The 19,092-nt window shown below is 35.4% G+C and overlaps 3 protein-coding genes across 4 annotated transcripts; 2 read left to right on the top strand and 1 right to left on the bottom strand.

Moving 5' to 3' along the window:
- Positions 1-1,946: 1,946 nt before the first annotated feature.
- Positions 1,947-2,430, top strand: LOC108983959 (MLP-like protein 34). Its single transcript, XM_018955758.1, has 2 exons — positions 1,947-2,133; positions 2,309-2,430. The coding sequence occupies exons 1-2, from the start codon at positions 1,947-1,949 to the stop codon at positions 2,428-2,430; spliced, it is 309 nt and encodes a 102-aa protein (XP_018811303.1).
- A 3,509-nt stretch (positions 2,431-5,939) lies between these two features.
- Positions 5,940-9,796, top strand: LOC109007801 (glucan endo-1,3-beta-glucosidase 2-like). 2 transcript variants are annotated; one of them, XM_035694742.1, is made up of 5 exons: positions 5,940-6,021; positions 6,288-6,400; positions 7,874-9,127; positions 9,268-9,295; positions 9,424-9,796. In XM_035694742.1, exons 2-5 carry the CDS (start codon positions 6,340-6,342, stop codon positions 9,572-9,574), a joined length of 1,494 nt encoding a protein of 497 aa, XP_035550635.1. In that variant the 5' UTR covers positions 5,940-6,021; positions 6,288-6,339; the 3' UTR covers positions 9,575-9,796. The 2 variants fall into 2 exon arrangements, with proteins under 2 accessions (XP_035550635.1, XP_035550636.1); XM_035694743.1 differs by lacking the exon at positions 5,940-6,021 and having other exon boundaries at positions 6,168-6,400.
- A 1,505-nt stretch (positions 9,797-11,301) lies between these two features.
- Positions 11,302-18,154, bottom strand: LOC108983961 (THO complex subunit 4D-like). Its single transcript, XM_018955759.2, has 7 exons — positions 17,886-18,154; positions 15,718-15,957; positions 14,701-14,844; positions 14,545-14,613; positions 13,078-13,265; positions 12,483-12,533; positions 11,302-11,837 (listed from the first exon to the last, which is right to left on the bottom strand). Exons 2-7 carry the CDS (start codon positions 15,910-15,912, stop codon positions 11,603-11,605), a joined length of 882 nt encoding a protein of 293 aa, XP_018811304.1. The 5' UTR covers positions 15,913-15,957; positions 17,886-18,154; the 3' UTR covers positions 11,302-11,602.
- Positions 18,155-19,092: the final 938 nt, after the last annotated feature.

Genomic DNA, 19,092 nt, shown 5'->3' with positions numbered 1-19,092 from the left:
TCAAATTGATTGTGGATTCAAATGATTCCATTCTCATGGGTTCATATCAAAGATGATGCCACGTCATTGAAACGATGACTGATGGAGACTGACCGCCTTTTGTGGTTGAGTTTGGGATTTGTGCACTTTGTGCTTTTGAGACGAAGAGGAATTTCCTGGAATTGTGAGCTTGCGCGAAACGAATAGCACGTGAAAAATGAAATTTTTTATGTTAAAATAATATTTGGCCGGTAACTTAGACTCAACAAATTTGGCTAGTGAAAATTATCAAAGTTAAAAGTACTGTACCTTTATTGAGTCAATTATAGTGAGTTTTTATGCAATCTAATTAAAATTTAACCAAAATATAAGTTTGTTGAGTCCACTACTAATACTCTAAGGGTGTGTTTGGATATTGAAATGAGTTAAGTTGAGTTAAGTTGAGATGATAAAATATTGTTAGAATATTATTTTTTTGAGATTTAGAAAAGTTGAATTGTTTATTATATTTTGTATTGAGATTTGAAAAAATTGTAATGATGAATTGAGATGAGTTTGTGATCCAAACTCACCCTAAATAGGCATGGATCAGTGGCAACTGACAAAAACAAGACACATCAGTGGACAGAGAAGAATCAAGGACTAATTACGTGGTAGTGAACTCCATAGTCCTGTTGTGTTCAGATCTTAGAGATCTCAGTTTAAAAGACCGACCTTGAGGATAACCTAGTACTAAAATTTCTATGTAATGGCAGTTGAATCAGATTCCACTGCATTTTCTGTAAACTCCTTGTCCCAAGCAATTGAAAAGGCACCAAAGTACTGAGAGTTAGAGATGCCGAGGCGGACTCCACTATAGCTTTTTCCAAAACCTTTTTGTCCCAAGCAATTGGAAGCTAATATCTTATCTTATAGCCCAATGACAAGGTTCTTTCTTGCCACATCCACCCGACTGTAAAAGATAAGCCTACCCACTCTACTCTGTTCTCGACTATTTCCCCCTCAAGACCTTTTCCAGCTTGTCCGGGGGGGTTTTCTTCGGAAATCGGAACTTAACACCCCTCGCATTATCTTTTCAGGTCGAATAAAATTAAAATTATTATGGCCGCTAGTTAATTAACAAAAATTATAATATTGAAATTGAAAAGAAGCATAAAAACATAGATATAATCATATAACTCTGAAAGAGGTTCGATTCATAAAATTCAAAATAAGGTTTTGAAACCCACAAAATAGACTCAAGTGGCTCGCCTTGAAAATCTGAAATTATGAGAATTTTGTCCCCAAAAAAAAAAAAAAAAAAAAATCCTAATTATTCCCTTAAAGGTAAATCCATAACAAAATAAGAATCATCTCGCCATAATTGGAGTCAAGATCATCTATAAAAGTTAACCGTTTACTTTCTTAAAATCAATCGTTTTTTTTCTTGAAATCACCAATTTACCGTCTCAAAACATTCCAGTGCTTTCAACATAAAATCTGGCAATTCAGTATCATAAAATCCAAATCCCCTGCATCACATTTTCTGTGTACTTTTTTTTTTTTTCAATGTTTAATGGTTTGGGATATTTGTTAACCGGTCCCACTCCACTAGTTAGTTCAGAGTCTGAGAGCACCATATATTGTACGAACATCATATCTTTGTTAAAACTCAATTTATGAAGTTCTCTGAAGAAACCAGAAGAACCCCACCACTCCATTGGGGAATAAGATATTGAATATTCTTCTCATTTTTCACTTGTGATAGAATGAATCAAAGCCTAGATGTGTATCTTAGAGAACGTGACACACTCCAGATCCGATACAAAAATTAAAGACAATAAATTAAGGTCCCCAAGTATCTCATGTCACAAACCATGACACCCACTTGAAAATATTCTGCAAACTTTGAAGCAAATCGTTCTCTATATAAGCCATTACAGACTCGGTTTAAGTACCACAAGCAATATTGCATGCAAGTCGTCGTAATGGCTGAGATTGCCAGGCTCGAGGCACAGGTGGAGATAAAGTCACCTGTCATGGAGTTTTATGGCTTCTTCAGGAACAATATGCACCATTTGGTTGAAATGTTCCCCGAACAACTTAAGAGCTTTCAGTTACTAGATGCAGATGAGATCAGGGCTGACTCTCTGACACATTGGAAATATGACCTCGGTGAGCTAAATATTCTTTCTATTATTTTTAAATCACTACTGCATCTTTCAGGGCTCTACAAAGAATCATAACTTTGCATTGTACTCGAGAGTGGCATCTCTCTCTCGTCCAACTTTCTATGTCCAGAGCAGTGTTAATGGTAATGCTTTTGTTTTGGTGAACTTGGGATATATAGGGAGTCCCATGACAGCGAAAGTGAAAATCGAAGACATAGATGATGAAGATATGTCGACCACTTTCAATGTGGTTGAAGGTGATGCTTTCAGGTTTTACAAGAGCTTTAAGGTCGAAACTTGAGGCTATCAAAGTGCGTGATGGTGTTGGCTCTGCGGAATGGACTTTAGAATTTGACAAGGCAACTGAAATGCCCCCCATCCTGAACATTATTGTTGGAATATACAAAGTCACATAGAGAGATTGGAACGTCTAAAATCTCGAGAAGCCAAGCAAAGGGATTCATCTACAGCTAGTTGACAGTTAATTCAGTTATGAAGAGTCTGATTTGTATAGTCAGTTAAGTTAGTTACAAGCACGTGGCAGCCATTGTACAAATATTCATTAGTCTTTATGTGTATAAATACAGTCATTGTATAGCCTTTTTAATACATGAAGTCTTTCTGATAATAATGAGAAGTATACAGTTTCTTTTTAGTTTTCTTTTCCAATTCCTCTGTTTCTAGTTCGAAGTCCTAAAGTTTTACATGGTATCATTGTGTATAAGCATTCCGTTGTCTTCTTGATATTTTTTTTTTTTTGAAAACTTTTGTTTTCTTTCTTCTGCTTCTATGGCAGAATCCTCTAATGGTTCTTCTCCTCCTCCTCTAGTGAATCCTTCTGATGATTCCTCAAGTTCTTACTATCTACATCCATCTGATAATCCTGATACTCTTCTAGTTTCTGAAATTTTCATTTATGAGAATTATGTTGCATGGAGTAGATCTCTGTAGATTGCCCTTACTATGAAGAATAAGATTGCCTTTATTGATGGAAGCTTGACTCAACCCAGTCTTGATAATCCTAGACTTCGAGTTGCTTGGTTGAGAGCAAACAATTTGGTCTTATCTTGGTTGATGAATTCTATTGCACAACTGCACTTGATATTTGGCAAGAACTTAAAACCAGATATCTTCGAAGTGATGGTCCACGAGTTTTCTCCTTAGAGAAGTCCCTTAGCTCTATTTCTCAAGGATCTAAATTTGTCATTGAATACTTTAGTGATTTCAAAACTCTTTGGAATGAGTACATCAGTTATAGGCCTATTCCAAGCTGTCGATGTGGAACTCTTGATAGATGTTCATGTGACATCTTAAAGAATCTTGCAGAAAGACAACAATCTGACTATGTGATGAAATTTTTGATCGGTCTGCAGGATTCATATTCAATGATGCGAAGCTAGTAACTTCTTCAGTCTCCATTGCCCTCCATGAATAAAGTTTTATCTTTATTATTACAAGAAGAAAGTCAAAGATCCTTAACAAATGTTGTTAGCATTTCCCTTGATTCACATGCCATGATTGCTACACAATCACAGAGACAAACTCCAACAAATGGTGCTCGATTCACAAAATCAAAAGAATTATGTGGACTTTGCAGTTAAGATGTCCCAAAGCCTGGATGCTTACCTTTGTCCTGAGTATCTCTGTAGGCCTTGAAATTATAAGTTACTGGCTCCATAATAAGTGATTAAGGGCCCGTTTGTTTTCAGAGATGAGATGAGATTAAAGTTAAAAAGTTGAATAAAATATTGTTAAAATATATTTTTTAATATTATTTTTGTTTTGAAATTTGAAAAAAGTTGAATTGTTTATTTTATTTTGTATTAGAAGTTGAGAAAGTTGTAATGATTAGATGAGATAAGATGAGATATTTTCTGAAAATAAACGAAGCCTAAAAGCTAGCTTATACATGTGTCAATGTTGGAAAAAAAAACTAGTTATTGTGCTAATTAATGCTTTGAGTTCTGTTAGATTGATTTAGTGTTATTAACAGTCTTTTATGTATGCTTGATGCATGCACTCTATTAGATGTGATATCCACAATAGTTTATAAATAGAATTTTTTATTTTAATATCATTATAAATTATATACTTCTCGCGTACATGGTAATATTTAAAATTAGATTATTAAAAAATTTATACATCCTACGTGCTCAACGAATGTTCGCCAAAATTTTAGACTAAATTAGACTTTTAAAAAAAATTCAACCTAATTTACAAAAAAGTAATACTACTCATTATTTCAATTCTCATCATTTTATAATGTGACATTAGATGATTAGAGACTAATTATTATATTTTATTTATAAACCTATCATCTAATGCTACATTCATTAACACCTGGGCTCGTGGGCTTGCAAAAATACCTTCTCCATAAAATTATTTGAATTATTTTTTTTTTCCATATATGTCGCTACGTTCTTGCTAAGGGATGTGCAAGACCAAGGGGGAAAATGTTTTAGAAAATAATTTAATTATTATATATTTTAAATTCTAAAAAGCTGTTTAAAATTTTTCTATTTTTTTTTTATGCGTGACATGCCAAGCCCATCCACATGTCAAGGGATTTAATAACATTTATTTATTTATTTATGAAAGCATCAATTTGATCAAATTAAAAGCACAAGGAATAATAAAAAGTTAAACCGAAAAGCACGTTAAACAATTTGAGATAAGTTAAATCACAAGTACCAATTAGGTCCCGTTTAAATAGTGAAATGACATGTGATGATTTTAAATGAAAGTTAAAAGTTAAATAAAATATTATTTTTTAATATTATTATTATTTTAAAACTTAAAAAAATTAAATTATTTATTATATTTTATATAAAAATTTGATAAAATTGTAATAAAAAAATGATATGAAATAAGATGAGATGAGAAAAAATTATTTCTATATCTAAACATAAACTTGATTTCTCGGCCCTAAAAAAAATGTGTTTAAACTTCATGAAACGACGCCTGTTCTCTCATCCATCCAACCCTGCTTTCTCACCTGCTTCCCCTTCATATTTCTGTTGTTCATGGGAGAATGAATAGTTTGTCTCGGATCTCTGGCTCAAAATCATATATCAACACAGTTTTGGACAAATTGTATTTATGATTTTTGTATATCCACTCCACATTTTCCAATTAATTTCTTTTAAAATATATTGGCTCATGAATAGCAATGATCTTTGTCAATATTTAAAGAAAAAAAAAAGTACTCTCCACACTACCTTGGCATGGGACGATGTGCCATGACTCCGGGGTTAAATCCCCAAGAAACTCCTAGAAAATAATCTTGTGAAACACATATTTTTAAGGAAAACAAATAATGTTCTGAAACATTCTCACTGTTTATCTTAAAATAATGAAATATGACTAGTTTGTCTTAGCAATTTTGATGTCTAGGTTTTGGTTTTTTGCTTATTTATTTTCTCTAAATGTTTTATTGTAACTACAATTTTCTTTCATCGTAAATGAAAATAATCTATAAAATTAGACTACTACCTTATTTAAAAAAAGAAAAAAGAAAAAAAAACCGTGTAAAAATATTTATGATATTGCAATTATGAGTAATCTGATGTCAAACAAATCTTGAAAATTATTAAGTACTTATTTTACTTTATTTTAAGTACCAATGATAATAATAAGGACATAATCAAAGAAAGGACGGTAAATATGACCGTTGAAGCGATCTGGATCATTTCGTTGTCCCTACTGAAGCTGTTCTTTGTCTGTTTGCACGCTGCGCGGAGGAGCCTCACTTCCCCAGTTTTTATCCTCGTAAAAAACGTATCATATTTATGGGCAAACACAATGCTCCAAGGTAATCAATGTACCAACAAAACTGAAAAAAAGCTTGCAACGGCTATCCCTTCCAGCCACAGACTCATTCCTTGGGCATTGGGTACGTTTCTCTATAATCTATTCCTTTCAGAACTGCTCAATCTTGTTTACTATAAAAACTCTGCAGATGATTCATTAAGCCGTCAGATCAACCAGTGAGAAATAACTTTCCACGTGTTTTGTGGGCACCACTATTATTCTTTCTTTATTATATTTCCCACACCTTTGCCCCACTTTATTTTGTTCATTTATTAGGGTCCTTCTCTTCCACTCCCATGCTCTTACTGAATCTCTCTCTCTCTCGCCATCTCTCTTGGATTTCTTCAGATTCAACTCTTCACTCGTCTTCAGGAATTCCCAACTACCCACTGAGGAATCGATGGCTGTGCTTATCCTTCTTCTTCTTCTGTCAGCAGCTTCTGCAGTATCAGCTGATGAAGGTGACTTTTTTAATAGTTTTGATTTTAGACTTTGCTTATGGTCGTGGTACCCAACCAGTTGTTTCTTTTAGTCTGTGATATATTTTACATTGCCTGCATGTGTGTTCTCTTTGAGATCTTAGTAACCCCTCCTTTCGTTGAGCCTTTGAGGATTTCAATATTAAGGGCATATATATTTGTTTGTTAGAGATAATTATAAGGGCATATATACTAGATGGGCATTGGCGGATGTTTGAAAAAGAAAAAGAAAGAACAATGGCTTCTCTCTCTCTCTCTCTCTCTCCCTGTTACTGAGATGTGCGTGTTGGTGGTTTGGTAGGTATGACATTAAGAGTGAGTGAAATAAAGGATAGGGGATTTTTTTTTCTTTTTCCTTTTTTTTTTTAATATTATTATCTGGAAGTAGATTGTTTAATTGTTTTATACTTATTCTATGAAGTGCGAGGAGGCCGGTGGCCTTTGCTTTTCTCTTTTACGAGTAATAACAGTAATAAAATATGTTCCATAGATATCCGTATATATGTAGAACAGAGAGTCTGGTGAACATGAATGCCATGGCCCCCTATGGAGATAATGTCCCTTTCCTTCTTTTTATGCAGTAAAAGATTTATAAAAAACAGAGAGATCAGCATTGTTTTTTTCTCTAATTGCCTGCCAGCTAATGGGTCATTTTATCGCAGGACCCATCCTTGGGCTACACCTTCGGTGGGTGTAGCACTACTCATATATTTTCTTTATTAGTAGCCTGTCCCTTGGTAGTGCAAATGGTCAAAGGTTGCAGAATTTAGGCACTTACTTAGGACTTAGAACTTGGTTTTTCTGAGCTAGGACCTAGAAGTTATTGGAGGAATGGGTGCTGCATTTTGTGACCATATCATACTGCTTCCCGGAGTATGATGTCTATTTTTCCAGTCCAGGGGTGAATCTCGGGGGACCAATTCCCCACCAACTCAAATGGAAGAAAAAGAAGAAAGGAAAGGAAAACAAAAAGTTTATGGTTTTTTGCCAATTATAAATGGTCACAAACAATTAAATAAAATAAAATAATAGCAGTCCAACCTGATCCTTTGAACTAAATTTTACACAAATAATAAAAAAATATTTTTATGGATGCTTTCCTTGAAATTGTCTCTTTTCTACATGGGTTGGGGTTGTGGTCTTTAATACTGCCATGATTTTCTGCTTTAGGTTTTTATCCATAGCTTCAGAAGCTGCAAGTTCTGTTGAATTTTGTGCTTACATGTATTTTGCCGATACTTCCTTTTTTGAGAGCCTTGTTTATCTCATCATTTAGAAAAAGGAAAACCATTGATTTAACAGTATGATTTGGTCTAGTTGGGGTGGTTGGCTCTAATTTCCAGAACCTTTGCCCTCACAAATGTTGTTTGTATATGCATGATCAAATCACGACCTATGAGAGATTTATGTTTGAAATAAATGCAAGATTACAATGGTTTTTGTTTCATTTTGCAGATGCATTTATTGGTGTGAACATTGGAACAGACCTCTCCGACATGCCGCATCCAACTCAAGTTGTAGCCCTCCTCAAAGCCCAGCAAATCCGACATGTCCGCCTATACAATGCCGACCGTGCCATGCTCCTTGCACTTGCAAACACGGGCATCCAAGTCATGGTCTCTGTCCCTAATGAACAGCTCCTTGGAATTGGCCAATCAAATTCCACTGCAGCTAACTGGGTCTCCCACAATGTTGTAGCGCATTACCCAGCCACCAATATCACAATCATATCTGTTGGTTCTGAGGTGCTAACGGCCATTCCAAATGCAGCCACAGTTCTCGTCAATGCCCTCAAGTTCATTCATTCTGCACTTGTGGCGTCTAATCTTGACCGTCAAATTAAAGTTTCAACACCTCTTTCGTCATCTATTATCCTTGATTCATTCCCTCCTTCCCAAGCCTTCTTTAATCACACATGGAATCCGGTTTTGGTTCCTATGTTCAATTTCTTGCAGTCCACTGGCTCCTTTTTCATGCTCAACGTATACCCTTATTATGAATATATGCAATCAAATGGAGTAATTCCCTTAGATTATGCACTCTTCAAGCCTCTCCCTCCAAATAAAGAAGCTGTTGATGCTAATACTCTTCTCCATTACTCCAATGTCTTTGATGCAATGGTGGATGCAGCATACTTTGCAATGGCTTTTCTAAATTTTACCAACATTCCTGTGATGGTGACAGAATCCGGCTGGCCCTCAAAAGGCGATTCTAATGAACCCGATGCAACAGTAGAAAATGCCAATGCTTATAACAGCAATTTGATAAGGCATGTGCTTAACAAAACTGGAACTCCAAAACACCCTGGAATTGCTGTTAGTACCTATATTTACGAGCTCTATAATGAGGATATGAAACTTGGACCGGTCTCAGAGAAGAACTGGGGATTGTTCGATGCAAATGGATCACCCATTTACATTTTACACTTGACAGGATCAGGAATGGTATTAGCAAATGATACGTCGAACCAAACTTACTGTACTGCCAGGGATGGTGCTGACTCAAAGATGTTGCAGGCTGCATTAGATTGGGCTTGTGGACCAGGCAAGGTGGATTGCTCACCACTGTTGCAGGGAAAACCATGCTATGAACCAGACAATGTGCTTGCACATGCAACGTATGCTTTTGACACATACTATCATCAGATGGGGAAGGATTCCGGGTCATGTGACTTCAATGGGGTTGCTGCGATCACAACCACAGATCCAAGTAAGATCATACCTGTAAAGAAGGCAACATAACATGTCTCTTCTCATTTATTTCTTCAGTTGATTTCTATCTGGGTCTCAGGTCATGTGACTTAATAATGCTTTTTTAAGTTCTAACATTTGTTGTTCAAATGATTGTAGGTCATGGTTCTTGTATATTTCCAGGAAGGTAAATTTCTAATTACTTGATGACCAAACCTTAACATATTTTCAAGTTGTAAAGCAATTCATGTAGAACAAAGTCATAGATGAGAGGAATTGAAATGTTTTATTTGTTACATTGATATGTGCATGCAGTGTTGGCAAGAATGGCTCCCTGGTAAACATCACAGCCCCATCCATGAATTCCACAAGTTCGGATTCTTCAGGCCACAGCATTTACAGCAGCGGTTTAACAAGCGTCCTCATTACTGTCGTAGTTCTAATATGGAGTGCAGTATTCTTGTAGTTGGATGGTATATGCCAAATTTTGAGGTAGATGGTGCTTGGAGGAGCTTTTCATTGTTCGGTTAATGAGTAGGGTAGTTTAGAGAAAATGGTCCATTCAATTTTGTACAAAACAAGCTGAAGAAAGGGCATGAAAGTATTTTGGGCTTCATCTTACATCGATATATTCATTGCAATTGAATTAAGTAGCTCATAAATTCAGAAAAAATGAGGTTTTTTTTTCCTCGGTATGGGACCAACCAAAAAAAAAGATCACCTGTCCGCTGAATATGAAATAGAGTAATGTAGGTACAAGCTCTTAGTAAAAAAAAATAGGTCCCACTAAAATATAATAAAAAAAGCACGTTTCCTAATTTTCGTATCTCGAGCTCATCCGGCTCCTTAAAATTGGCTCCTTGTATAAATATTTGTAAAAGAAAAATATCAAAAGCATTCTTACACACGGCTTCTCAAGATTGGGAGAGAGAAACTCTTTGCCTTTGCTAAATGTTGTAGTAAATGCGAAAAGACACACCATATTTGCTCTCATTAAAAACCACAGCCGACTGAAGTTGTTTTATTTTATTCCAAGTGACACATGGGCTCTTGGAAAGAACACATTATTTTGCTCTAAGAGCATTGGTATTGGATTAGTCAAATGTCTTTTCATCTTTAAATTTAGCAAACATCATCTATATTTGCTCCATATTGAATTAGCTAAATTGTTTTTATCCAAACTATAAGCTATAGTAAATCCATTCTTCTTTCTAAATATGAAAAGAACTATAGCAAGTCTAAAAGTATTTTTTAAGATTATTATATTATAGATATGATATTTTTATTTATGAGATTTTACTATCTATATATATATGAGATTATTATATTATAGATTGTTAGATTGTAAAAATAAAAATGAATATAATTTGTTGGAAGTTATTAAAGATTATGAAAATAAAATAAAAATTAATAATAAAATATAAATAATAAAAAATAATAATATTTTATTATTATAGAGAATGTGATGACTAATCTAATGTAGACTTCAAGTTTTGAATGATTAGCTAAAGGTGAAAAAGTTACATATTAGTCAAAATTTGAAGAATAGAATAGCCAATTTGAAGAATAAAAGTTACATATTAGCTAATGCTCTAAGTTCCGATGGGGGCTGAGTTTTATGGAGATTCCATTTTATACTTTCAAAATGAACTACAAAAATGCTGTATGAGGAATAGAAATTGCAAACTATTTGATAGGTACCAATATAGAGAAAAAATTGAATAATTAATGAGACTATTCTTTTAGCTCTTTATTCGATATAAAATTTTAAAAAATAGTTCTCATATTGACGCTAAGCCCAGAACTGCAAACTTAATCCTGATTTTGCGTTTCTTATGATCCATGAAATTAAAAAAAAACAAAAAATTAAACGAAAGGTCAAAACTGTTATAAAAGAAAAATTGCTCATCACCCTTACACTACACTACATAATTTTTTTTATTTTTTATTTTTTTTTCTCTTAAATCACATAGATAATGAATAGAAAAACTCAATTAATTTAAAAAAAATAAAATCAACAAAAATTAAAATAAACATGATGCGTAAAGATGATGAATAGCAATGTTAAAAGACAAAAAAGCTCCTGTGTCATGCTCAGCACCATGGGCCATGTCATCATTGCTCGATTGAATGTTGGGAGTTGGAAGGCCCAAACTAGTCAGTCACAATAATATTCGACAGCCTACTCACGTCTGAATGGCATACAAAAATTCATTCATCTACAACAAATTGATAATATATAACTAAATAAGGTTTGCAGAAGCACAAAAATCTTTTAAAATATGTAAATTTTTAAGAAATCAATTTTTTTTAAAATCTTCAAACAGCTTGATTGACGCTTAAACACTCGGCAATCTACAGCTCCAAGCAACAAAAAGGATATAAGCCAACAAAGAAAGATACAATTTGTACATCTCCCATAGCTAGTCTTGGCTACTACTGATATGCTTAATTCCAGAGCAGTTTCCCCCCCGAGCTATCACGGCTTGAAAATTCAAGTATGTTTGCCTACAGCATGATAGTTATCCAGGTCCTCGTTAAGTTCATCAACAGACATCTCAACAGGTTGATTATTTTCGGAGCCACGCCCCCGTCCCCAGACTCGGCCTCGGCCACGGCCCCAGCCCCGGCCCCGGCCTCGGCTCCCACCCCGACCTCGACCCAGATCCTGTACCTGAGCATGGCCACTGCCACCGCCACGGCTACTTGTACCCCCAAGACGATTCCGACTGCAAGAAGATAAGAAACATGTAAGTAGTGTAGCAAATCTCTATACTAACTGTGCTGATATGGAATCAGTCAATAATTGCGATTTCAGCAAGAACAAAATAATTGGCATCAAAGTGAGACTATACTCCAGTTCTTCCATGAAAAGAAGCTAATGAAAATGATATAATCCAAAGCCTATATAATTGATATCATAGTGAGATTAAGCTTCTTCTCCCCCCATCTTAGTCGAAGTTCTCAAACACAAACAGCATAGCCTATGATATCTTCTTTCAAACGTGAATAAGGGCAGATGGACTGAATCGACAAACTCAAGTTTAGTCGCGACTAATCTAACTTCAACCAGCAAACACCCTGGTACTCAGCTCAGCTAGGCCTAGTTTCCACCCAGACAAGTTTGTAAGATATAAGTTCTTAGCTAATAAGTAACACAGCCTTCGATACTTCATTGCAATTTGAGCAAGGTATGAAATACGTAAAGCATAAGGTATCATAGAAAATAAAGTAAACATGCCTATCATATATGACGAAAGAATACCAAATAATTAAGAAAATGTGATCCCAATAATTTTTTATACAAATTGATATTAACAGGCAAAAACATGTCTGTATGGAAGAAAAAATGTATTAGCATGCTAAAGATTTACCCAGAGCCACGCTTAACAGCAGCAGAGCCTCCAATTGGACCAGCTCCAGGCCTGCATAACATCAAGCATCAGTAGAGTAGTAGCAAGTTGCAACTGTGTTAGAAGATTAAAGAAATGCTTTAGCCACAAAGAGATCCCACAAAAGTAAACCTACAAACTGACGTGGCTTGATGTGGTACGTTAGATTGTAAAACTACTTCTCAACAAGAATAGCACCTCACGTGCAAAAGATCCACAAATATAAGATAAAACCGCAATACAATATCCACAAGTTCAGACACAATAATCTTCAGGCAGCAGGCTCCAAAATTTCTCAACAGAAAAATATCATTGAAAAATTATTGTCTTTGATAGGAAAAAAAATCGACCATTAGACAACTAAAGGAAAAATAACATCTGATGACTCTAGCTCCAAGCATTAAAGAGACATGGTCGAAACAAAGCCTCCATCAATAACTCTTCACAAGATCATTTAAACAAATTAAAAACTGATAGACATCATATGTAATTACGATCAAAAATATGAAATCATCAAGACATTCTGTCATTGGGCTTCAAGTGTTGAGAGGGAGGGGGGGCAAAATAAATAACTTACGTCATAACAACAGTCCTTCTCCTCCGTCCATTTACTCCAGTGACATTCACACGAGCTGAAACAGGCATTTCTGCATTGGCACCTACAATTTCAATTCTCATGGGTTTACCATCCAAGAGGACATTATTATACCGCTTAAGAGCTGCAACTGCATCACTTCTTCTGGTATACACAACTTCAGCTGAGCCCTGTAACCAAGTAAAAAAAAATTACATCTTTCCCAGTGTATAACCACGCAATAAATTATAAACACCAAAGTACAATATAAATAACAAACTGGTTTCTAAAACCTGAGTCTCCAAATTACGATCTCTGGTTGTACCAGATTAAGAGACTTCAGGAGCCAATTAAAAGAAGTACACTATAAAAATTGTGGTTGAATAAGGTCTCATTTGGTTACATAGATGAGATGGGATGAGATAAGAAATTTGTGAATAATAATGAGATAGTTTGTGAATAGTAGTGAAATAGTTTGAGTTAAGATGTTTATTGGATTTTGGGAAATGAGAGAGAAAAAGTTGAATAAAAATATTATAAAGTTAAAATAAAGTTAGAATATTATTTTTTAATATTATTTTTATTTTAGAATTTGAAAAAGTTAAATTATTTTTTGTGTTTTGTTTGGAAGTTTGGAAAAGTTGTAATGATCAGATGAAAAATTTGAAAATTTGAAATTGAAAAGTGTTTGTGTTTGAATGGTGTTTGGATATTGAGATGAGATGAGATGAGATGGGTTGAGACTATCTGTGAAACCAAACGGGGCCTAAATGAAAATGAGAGTTCTAGTTCACAGGACCCATGGTTGCTTGGTTTGTTTCTCATTCCTTCTACCCAACAAAAATAGTTGAGTCTGGATTATGCAACAGTGAGATCAATGTTACTTTCATCAAGAATAGGCTCAGCGCCAATCTTTTAAATATTAATTCATATAGTACTCACTTCTCTGGGAGAGAGAGTGTGCTGAGCCAATGAGTGGAAATCAAAGAGAGGTTAAAGCAATTTGTAAGCAGAAGCACACTAAGGAATATAGGAAAGCAGCCCAGAGAGATGAAGGGATGAGCTCAGATATATAAAGGACATTGTCTGGACAATTAAAGAAACGTAAATCAGAAATGTTGATGACCATAAGCTTCTCACAGAAAAATTAACCATATTAAGCGTGTCTAGTCATTTTATAATCTTCCACACTAATCTAAAGAAAACAAATATTTCAAATGAGTTGCTCACATAATATGGGACCAACTTATGATTGAAGTCTAATGCAGTCTGCAAAAAAGCCAGGAAACCTAAATGCAAAGAGAACTTCCCTTTGCCATCCTATCTCTAAGATTCCAGTAGAAAGTAATATTAAAATTCTAGTTCCACCAAATATAAAAACATCTTCCACACTTGTACATAAAAGAAATCCACTACACGTTCCAAATTAGCTCATAAATGAAATCACAACTATTAAACATAAATACTTACATTTGGGCGACCATTTTTGTCATAATGAACTGCATATCGTTTCAGGTCTCCAATTTCGCAGAAAAGTTCCTGAGTTTGCACATCAAGTTTCAGTGAAGTTCAAGAAAATCCTCTACATATAGCACTTAAGATGAAAGTGTGTGACTTGATTTGTACCCTTATATCTTCATTAGTCACTCCATAATCCAAGTTAGAAATATATAATTTTGTGCCAATTCCTATCCCTGGTATCCCTGCAGCTCTAAGGCTCTCTTCAAACAAATCATGCTGCCATGGGAAAGTCCTGGGTCTGCGGATAGACTGATGAAAGCATACAAAAAGAATCCAGATGGGGTAAAGGACGCATCAGCTTATGACCAGAATATACAATTCACCATTCTTCAAGATCAACAGGAGATCAGAAAAATTCCCACAAATCATAAAAGAAACTGCTAGAGTAGAATCAAGTTATACTTAACATACTCAAATAACCCAAAATCAGAATTCAGTAAACTAAGCTAGTTGATGGCAGATGGGGAGTACAGGATTTGACCCACTGCATACAAACCAGTGCTAAGATAAGATTGAGAGCTCCCGTTCTGAAGTTAAGCAAAGGAAGTTCCTTTGAAAAAAGACCATGAACTACGATATGAATATGAACTGAGATCTTGCACCGAAGAAGGTCCCCACATATCAAGAGAATCCATCACAAACTTCCAGTGAAAAGAACCAGCCATCAAGTACAAAAGTGATTGGAACAATATAATACGAATCAGATGTTTCTAGAGGACTCAGCATCAACCCCAATAACCGTAAAGCAGTTTTATGCAACCAGTGTGAGCTCCATTTCAAAACAAGGCTCCTTTTCATACAACACTAGGAAGTAGCATTCTAACTCACGCACCATAATAGAGATTCCGCATGTAATCATCGTGATCTGTAGCAAAGCCCCCAAAGCATAACCCAACAAACCCCAAGTACATATTAATTGAAGAGATAATGGTACAAATGCGACATCACCGAAAGTACTTTGGTGGCTGAGTCATAATGAGCTTCTCCAAGAATAAATATAACATTCTAGATCCTCTTGTTTTTGAGTCCCTATTTTTGAATGAAAGAACCCCTTGTATTTGGGTTGTTTAAGCATGTCAGACTCTCAAGCATATGCATAGACATCCACAGTTTTGAGCTTGCCTTGGCAATTGTATAAGATGATGGCCGAGCATTCACTGCAAGGGGACCTCTTCGAACTGCCCCAGGCATTCTTCCACCATTAGATGCCCTGCCCAGTCCACGACCACGGCGGGCCCTACCTCGTCCTCTACCTCTCTCACGGGATCCTCTGTTCTTTATAAGATCATCGAGGGACAGATCCAAAGCAGTAGCCATAATATCAGCAGTATGAGTAATAATCTTGAAGAGAGAAAATTGAACCTGCAATTTACCAGGGAAAAACAGGAGAAAGAAAGAAATTAATATTTTTTTTTATATGTAAACAATTTGTATTACTCCAAGAATAGGCCTAGCCCAGTATATACAGAGACAACCCTAACTAGGGGTTCTCAAGAGATATAAGGAAGAAAGAAATTAATATTATTAATAGATAATGTCACCGTAAAACATTAGGCACATACATACCGGAGACTAATGTCCAATGTGTCTGTGTTTGTAAAGATCACTTAACCCACCCCCAACAAATTGCCAATTCATGTGCCTCTTAAAAAGTTACTTGGTTAAAACATAATGAACCACTTAGTATGGGGTCTGTGCTTGTGCAAATTTGATCTTATCTGACAACATGAACATAATAAAAATTTGACGAAACCCCAAGGGGTTGGCCCAAGTGGTGAAGGCCTTGGTCTTGGGGTATCACTCCCTTCAAGGTCCAAGGTTCAACACCTCATGGGTGCAAACAATCATTTGGGGCCACACTCCTTGGTGGAAAGCCAACGATTAAACCAATTCTGTGTAGGGAAACTTCCGAGGGTGCGGTGCACGGGACCGGGGTTTACTCTACAGGGATGGGCCCGAAGGGCCCCTGCCTTGGAGAGGTTTCCCGACATCAAAAAATTAAAAAAAAAATTTAATGAAAAAAAACTGCGAGCAGTTAATGATGAGTAAGGAATCTAGACAATAGGGATGAATTGGTCAAGAGGTCAAATCCCTTGGGTCCATCCAATGTTCAGCATGAACAATCCAGAACATACTTCCTAATTTATAGGGATCGTTGAAAAATGTGGATTCAAATCCCTTTCACCTTTTTTAACAAGATAAGATGAGATAAGATAAGGTTTTATTAATAGCTAAAGAGAATGAATCCCTAGTGGTTGGCTCAAATGGTAAAGGCCTTGGACTTGGGGGTATGCTCCCCCTGGGTCTAAGGTTCAAATCCCCTTAGATGCAAATAATCTCTAAAGGCTGGGGGATTTTTCCCTTGAATTAACCAAAGTGCACTTACAGAAAACTCATTGCTGAGGGCCTGTGCACACCTGGGATTAGTTGGGACACTGCTCTAAGACACCTAGTGCCAATACAAAAAATAGCTAAAAAGAATGAAACTACAATACACAAGTAGTATACAAGAGATCCACCTACCTAGCAAAGGGAAAGGTGATAAAAAATTCATGAAAAGTAGAAATAGAAGACTCTAAACTATTGTGGACCACTATCCAATAATAAAGAGTATTGAGAAAGGACTTGAAGTCCAACGCCATTTTCTTGCAGTCTTCAAAATATCGCTCCTAAACTGAAAAAGAGATCCCATCCTTTCCAGAGTACTATTCTAGCTTCTTAGAAATTCCACCTGCACACGCTAACACACACTCGGACATGAATCTAAATAATGGGGTTCCAACCCTGCACTCATTTCCGCACAACCCAAACAAAGCCGGGAACTATCACCACCCATGATCCCTTTCCAACCAAACCAAACGAAGAAATCATCCTAGAACCAAGCCATAATCAATTGCCCAAACAATTTTGATACGACCCATGCCCTGCTCGCTTTCAAACATAAAGTGGAAAGAAAAAACAGATATGACGTTGCCTAAGCAGACCCCAATCTTACAAAGTTTAAAAAATCAAAGCAACATAGAGCATATAAGCCGTTAAAAGATCACAATGGGTATTTCATTAATGTATGGGCATGCAGTAAACATAACCCGAAGAAAGCATACACACACACGTATGAACACGTGGGTGTGAGTGTGGGTGTGAGCCCGTGTATGGAGATGAGTATACACGGGCTCACGCATATGTTTACGAAAGAGAATCAGACCAAAGCCAAAATACAAATTTAACAGCCCAAGAAAATCACAATAACAAATCAATATAGAGAGACAGAGAGAGAGAGTAATTAATACCTAGAGATTATCACGAAAAGCAGGTGGACAAGCAAAAGAAGGAAACGATCGCGAAATAATTAGGGCTTCAGAGATGGAGGCGGTGAAGAGGGAGGCAAAAAGCAAAAAGACCAGTGAGATTTGTAGGGTTATGAAGGGGGCGAGGATGAAACATCCATGAAGAGAATAAATCATAGAAGAGAAGAGTTGAGAGTTATGAGGGAGAAGGGTTAGGGTTTATATCGGAAAAAGCATGCGGACGACTTTTCCATTGCGTGATCGGGTTTGGGTTTGGGTTTGGATTCGGGGTTAAGAAAGGGAAAGGGCCGTATCCCAGTGTTGTCCCCTCGCAGTCGACCAATCAGCACACGTTAAGCCCTTCTTTTTTCTTTTTTCTTTTTTTAACAATTCTTCTCATCTTAAATTTTTTTATAAATCAAAACTTATCATATTAATATAATGATAGATATACTTTGCACCGACTTCTCGTAGAACTATTTTTTAAAAATGAATTTGTCAAGTTGATTATTATTATTATTATTATTATTATTATTATTATTATTATTATGTATATAATCAAATAATAGTATTATTCATAATATTATAAGCCTCATCTTATTGGTATTTTTTTTTTTTTACTTTGAATTTTAAATTGTGAGTTTTGGCCTCGTTTGTTTTCGGATATGAGATGAGATTAAAGTTAAAAAGTTGAATAAAATATTGTTAGAGTATATTTTTTAATATTATTTTTGTTTTAAAATTTGAAAAAGTTGAATTGTTTATTTTATTTTATATTAGAAGTTGAGAAAGTTGTAATTATGAGATGAGATGTTTTTTCAAAATAAATGAGACCTAAAGTTTTCATCATTTTCAATATCGAATACATCTATATAGTTATGTGAATAAAATTATAAATATAAATAATATTTTTCCTAACTTGTTATTGATTAAACATTAACAGAACCGTTAAAGAAGGTAAAATGGGTTCTACATGGTTCGTAGTGTACAATCCCCAACCTTAGAATATTTTTGTGATGTGTGGTAGACTCCAAATTCCAAAAGCGTACACGGTTTAAGACAAATGGTCAGGCATTTTTGGCTCCGAATAGTATTTAAAACTTTAAGGAAAATTATAGGAATCTAGCGGAATCCCGCTCATGCTCCCACTCACATTTTTTATTTATTTATTTATTTTTCACTTAATGATTAAGAAAACTTTGTTTATTAA

This window comes from Juglans regia, chromosome 10 (genome assembly GCF_001411555.2).
Source record: "Juglans regia cultivar Chandler chromosome 10, Walnut 2.0, whole genome shotgun sequence".
Classification (NCBI taxonomy): Eukaryota; Viridiplantae; Streptophyta; class Magnoliopsida; order Fagales; family Juglandaceae; genus Juglans; species Juglans regia.
The sequence above is the reverse complement of the archived record's forward strand: the minus strand, read 5'-3'. Positions and strand labels throughout refer to the sequence as shown.